At 42.5% G+C, this 6,009-nt stretch overlaps 1 protein-coding gene across 2 annotated transcripts in view; it reads right to left on the minus strand.

The window, feature by feature from the left end:
• The window catches only part of Mdn1 (midasin AAA ATPase 1), a 152,992-nt gene extending 149,242 nt beyond the window's left edge, over positions 1-3,750 (minus strand). Inside the window, exon 1 of one of the 2 annotated variants that reach the window (XM_015499360.2) lies at positions 3,474-3,749. In XM_015499360.2, coding sequence (XP_015354846.1) covers positions 3,474-3,575 — 102 coding nt within the window. In that variant the 5' untranslated portion in view covers positions 3,576-3,749. Of the gene's footprint in view, positions 1-3,473 lie in introns of both variants that reach the window. The other variant, XM_048808075.1, reaches the window with a different exon arrangement.
• Positions 3,751-6,009: the final 2,259 nt, after the last annotated feature.

A 6,009-nucleotide genomic window follows, 5' to 3' on the forward strand; every position in this document is an offset into this window, starting at 1 on the left:
AATTACTAGTTGCTAGAGGAAATGGAGGGTGTCAAAGAGTATTATGGAATGACAGGCTAAATACAGAGGTTTTTGTTGTGTTTTTGCAATACTAGGGATTGAACCCAGGGCCTTGCACATGCTAGATTTGCTAGGCAATTGCTCTACCACAAGTTACATTCCCAACTGGATTTTTTTTTTTTTTTTTAAGACAGGGTCTCTCTAAGTGCCCAGGCTGGCCTCAAACTTCTGATCCTCCAGCATCAGTCTCCCAAGTAGCTGGGATTACAGGCATGTGTCATCATACCTGGCAGCTGAAGGTTTCTTTCTGAAATATTGACAATGTTCTAAAACTGATGGTAGTGACAGATGCACAATATATGTGAATCTTTTAACTGAAAACTTTTAAATGGAGATACATATGGAATGTGAATTGCATAACAACAAAACTGCTTTTAAAAATAAGAGCAGTGGGGGATATAGCTCAGCAGTAGAGCATTTGCCTAGCATGAATGAGGTCCCGGATTCAATTCCTAGTTAGTGTAGTTAGGTAAATCAGGTCTAATGAGTAAAATGGAAAATGAAGGCCTTGTTGTCCTGGAAAGCAAAGCAGCACTTGGGAAATTGAAATGTTAATGTTCCCAAGGCCCAGAGCCTATCCCAAAGAAATGTTAATGAAACAGCTCCCAGCAAACGAGGAAATGCTAATCAGAAGCTCCCCAGGCACTTCAGGCCCAAGATTATTCCTCAGGCCCATCTGCCCCTCACCTTTTGGGTCTCCCCACCTACATTCTATCACTGCAAGATAACAGAACAAAGGACAGGAATGCTGACAGAAATGCGGGAAAGCTGAATGAAGACCTTAGCTATAAAAGAGGGAAGACCTCCCCACTTCCACGGATTCCACCTCTTGGGTCCCCTTCTTCCTCCCGGGAGGGGAGAAGTCTTTTCTGCTGTCCTTAATAAAGCTTCTACTTTCCACTCTAAACTTGCCTCGGCGTGCTTCTCTGGTGTTATACTAAACAGCGGTAACACCAGCACCACAAAAAAATAATAATAATTACTAGTGCCAGCTACTGGGGAGACTGAGACAAGAGGATCACTTGAGTCTAGGAGTTTCAGACAAGCCTGGGTAACAGAGCCAGACTCAGGTCTCAAAAATAACAACAAGAAGGACAGAGGGTATAGCTGTTGTAGAATACTTGTTTAGCATGCGTGATGCCCTGGGTTTGACCCAGTCCTGCCAAAAAAAAAAAAAAGTGTATATGTATGTGTTCATGTTATTATAGCTCACATTTCCTGATGACTTCTTACATGCCAGGCAGTATAAGTTCCTTACTCCAAATTTTCTAGTCATCACAACAGCCTTATTTATAGTAGTAATAACAGAAATCACTTTTATAAACAGTACTTAATCCTCACCTCAACCCATAAATTAGACACTATCATCCTTACATCCTCATTTTAGAGATAAGAGAACTGAAGGGGGGAAGAAAGTTAAGGTGACAAAACTAGTAGCTGATCCTAGAACCCACTTGCTTACCTCTTTCTTTTTTGTGCAATACTAGGGATGGAACCCAGGAATTCATGCAGGTAACACAGGTAAGCCCCTGTAACTACTTTGCAACTACCATATTTATATGTTTAATAAAAAATCCTAGTGGAGTTAAGTAATTTGCACGAGAGACTGAAAGCAATTAAGTAAATGAAAATGGATTTAACCTTCAGTCACACTCCAGTTCCAGGACCCATGCATTCTCCTAAGCACTCTAATCTTCATTAACAGACAATGATCAAGGAAGTAGGAATGGTAGTAGCAGTAGGGATGAAATGAATGAACAGATTCAATAACTTGGAATACCAGCAAGATGTCTTGACTCTATATGAAGAAAAAGGAATGAAAAAAGTTAAGGAAGGGCTGGAAGTGTAGCTAAGTGGTGAGCACATGAGTGCTTGAGGCCCTAGGTTCAATATCCAACATCCCAAAATAATAGAGTTGAGGAGAACCAGTTCTCTATCAGTGACTGGAAAGAAGGTGGAATCACCAGCTGAGATGAAAAACAAAAGAAAGCAGCATATACTAAAAAGTTCTTCAGATCCCACTGAGAATTGACATTTTAAAAGTTTCTGCAGCTTTCCAGTAAAAATATTTGCTTCCAAAAAAATAGAAATTAGGATGGACAATAAAATCAACTCTTCTCTAAGTGAAATTCATCAAATTATTACCCAGAATGGAAAAGAACAAACCTGAAATATATTTCTGAGACTGGACAAAATTTGACAATGTGAGGCTGAGGAAAGGAAGATACAATATTTCATACTCCTTAAGAAAAATGAACTTTCTAGTTGGGAAGCATTACTATACAATACTCAGAATCTACTCGAGTGATTCTTATATTTCAGTGTATCAGATTCCCTAAAACTTATCTAATAAAGGCTACAAACCATTTTTTAATTCTCACCACCCCCAACACACTGATATTAATTTTTTTTTCTTCAGTGCCAGGAACTGAACCCAGGGCCTCCTGCATGCTAAGCCTATGTTCTTTCACTGAACTACACCTCCAGACTACATCCAATTACTGTGGTAGGAAGTCAGAAATCCCTTGAAATTGGTCAAAGAACCCTAGACTTAGAACCTGTCCTCTAAATTCTAAGCTCACTTACAGAAAGATACCTCTAGTGACAACACAAAATTCAGGAATCTTTCACAAGCTCAGTTCATCGAAATTGATTATCTCCTTCATTAGTAAAACCACCAAAAACCTGTTTCGTCTCTAGACCATCAATTAGCATTAGATCCTCTTCATTGCAACTTTGCTAAGGGCCTGGGGGCTAGGAACCTAGGTAGAGATTCAACTCCCTTTTGCTTCTCAGGTGCAATTTGTTATCATCATACAAATATGCCCCTTAGTTGGGGGTGTAGTTCGGTGTTAGTGTGTGCCGAGCAAGCATGAAGCCTTTGGTTCAATCCCCAGCTCCTTCCACACCTCCATCCCCAAAAAGGGGGTGGGGAGGAGTACTCTCCTATGAGTTCACTGTCCTTCTAAACCGCTTAGGTCCCTCAATCCGTCACCCAAAATAAAGCTGTTGCTTCCTTAGGCACAGCAGAAACGCCATCGATACTCATTTGTGAGTCAGAGAGAGGAGACTAGGAAAAAATACACATACACGCGCTCAGCCAAGCTAACACCCGAAGCTGGACTACGCACACTAAGGTAATATACGCGTCAAAAGAGCAAAGACGTCATCTCAACTTCAAAACTCAACCACATACCTTTCAGAACGGCACCCCTGCCACACTGCCTGAGCATTGCAGAGGGGTCGACGTGCTGGAGAGGGGAAAGGGAAGGCTCCTTCCAGTCGCCTCAAACACGTGCGGACGCCTCTGCCACCGTCCAGCCACCGCCAGCAGCCAGAGTAACAAGACGCCGCAGCGCACCCAGGGGCGACCAGGGTCTGCCCCACGCTTTCCCTCTCCCTCTTTTCCTTACCTGCTTGGCCAAGAATCTGCCCAGCTCACTGCGGCTCTTCTCGTTCTTGGCAGCGATTAACCGCAGTGGTGTAGCCGCCACCTCCAGTAAGAGGTGCTCCATGATCCTAGGCCCTCTGTGCCGGGGAACCCCAGCGCTCACTGCTTCTTGCTCAGAGATTCCGAGCTGCCAAGGTTCCAGCGCCCGAACCTCCACCCACTACTCCCCTAGGGATAGTGGCCGCCGCCGCTCCGCGGAGATCTGGCGAACAGCAAAGCACACGTGGGGGAGCACGCCGCGCTGCGCGTCATCAGCCAGCGACGCGGATGGTGGGCACTACCGGCCTCGCCCCCGTGACGGAGGAAACGCCTACGTCACTATCGCGCCAGTTCCGGGAGGGGAATGGAAGCTGAAGTGACTTTTGAGCGTTTAATTCCTGAGTGATGAGTGCTCTCAGACACAGTGCGTGACAGGACCGACAGAAGACTCCGCCGAACCAGGAAATAAGAGAGCTTTAGGGGCGTGTGGTCTCAGCGATGCCTCCCTCCGCCTCAGCACAGAAAAAGATAAAATGTGAAACAGAAGTGGATTTGCCTTCTAAGCCTCTAGGATACTACCGGAATCAGCATATATTGATAAACACAGCCCTTGAAGTGTACATATAAATATTGACAATAATTTCAATTTGATAATATTTAAAAGTATGATATATACATTGAAGAATATTCTGAAGGACCGGGCCTACCTGTAATCCCAGCTGCTCGGAAGGCTGAGGCAGGAAGACCACAAGTCCGAAACCAGCCTCAGCAACTGAGAATCTGACATAAAATATTCCAGATAATATGAAAAAGATGGACAAAATCTGGGCGGGTGGCACACGCCTAATCCCAGTGATTCCGCAGGTTGAGGCAGGACGATCCAAAGTTCAAGTCCAGCAACTTGGTAAGACCCTGTCTCTAAGAAATAAAAAGGGGGACTGGGGTTGTAGCTCAGTGATAGAGCACTTGCCTTTCACGTGCAACGCATGGGTTCCATCCTCAGCACCACATAAAAATAAGTTAATAAAATAAAGGTATTGTGTCCATCTACAACTAAAACAAAAAATATTTTTTAAAAAAAAAGAAGAAATAAAATGGGTTGGGGAATGTAGATCAGTGGTAAAGCACCTTTGGGTTCAATCTCCCATATCCCAAATAAATAAGTAAAAATAGCTGTGTGCGGTGGCATATGCCTGTATTCCAGAAGCTGGGGACGCTGAGGCAAGAGGATTCCAAGTTCAAAGCCAACCTCAGCAATTTAGCCAATCCCTATCTCAAAAGGGCTGGGGTGTGGCTCAGTGGTTAAACGGCCAATACCCAAAATTAAAAATAGAAAGATTGACAATATTAGCATATCACTTTTGCCGTCACCAGTTAATTAATTGATACAGGCAATAGGTATCAGTGGCTGCTAATAGCTCAAAAGGAACAAAACCCCAGAGTTTAGATGGTTCTCCAAGAACACAATACAACCTATGATATAGCCAAAATTAGATGGTTCTCCAAGAAGAACATAATAAAACCTATGATATAGCCAAAAGGATCAAATCTCTGGATTCAGCTGCCAATTTGCAGAAAATAAAGAGGACATAAGAATATGTTAAACTGCATCATGAATATGTAATCGGAAAAATTGACTGTTGGAAATGCTACAGGTCAAAAGCTCAGGTTCTTCAAGAGATAAATAAAAAGGAAAAGGAAAGCATGTGAGGGAAAACTGTGTATGATAAGAAACAGCAATGGACTGAATGTGCCTCCCACCAGATATCATATGTTGATATTTAGAGGTGGAGTCTTTTAGTCTTTTAGAGGCAATTAGGTTTAAATGAAGTCATGAGAGTTAGTATTCTTATAAGAGAAAGAGACAAGAGTCTTTTCTCCAGGCCACCAGAACATAAATAAATTTGATTAAGCCCAGTGTGGTAGTCCATGCCTATAATCACATATACTTTAAGTTATAAGGCTAGTCTGGACAACTTAGGAAGAAACTTCCTTAAAATAAAAAAACAAAATATAACAGGGCTGGCGACCTAACTCAGCGTACAGTGCTTGCCTACTATGTGGGGGGCCCTGGGTTCAATTCCCAGGGTATATAAACACACACACACACACACACACACACGAAGATATGAAGGAATAATTATGGGGAAATCTTAACAGTGGTTATTTCTGTAAAAGCAGAATGGAGAATTTAAAAAACACATAGAAGCCAGATCTTGTGGTGTGCACTTGTAGTCTTAGCTACAAGTGAGGCAGGATTGTAAATTAAATTAAAGGCAGCTTTGGCAACAGAGTGAGAATCTGTCTCAAATACAAAACTACTGAAAGAAAAAAAAAACAGACATAAAGTGTGTGTGTGTATACATTCCGCAGTGATAGGGATCAATTCCACAACCTCATGCATGATAGGCATGCTAGCTAAGCAAGTGGTCCACCACTGATCTACACCCCTAGCCCAAAATATATTAAATTTAAATCAATAACAATATTATCTTAGTGTGTTCAGTCACTAAGTCTAT

The sequence above is a fragment of the Marmota marmota genome, unplaced genomic scaffold (assembly GCF_001458135.2).
Source record: "Marmota marmota marmota unplaced genomic scaffold, marMar, whole genome shotgun sequence".
Lineage (NCBI taxonomy): Eukaryota > Metazoa > Chordata > Mammalia > Rodentia > Sciuridae > Marmota > Marmota marmota.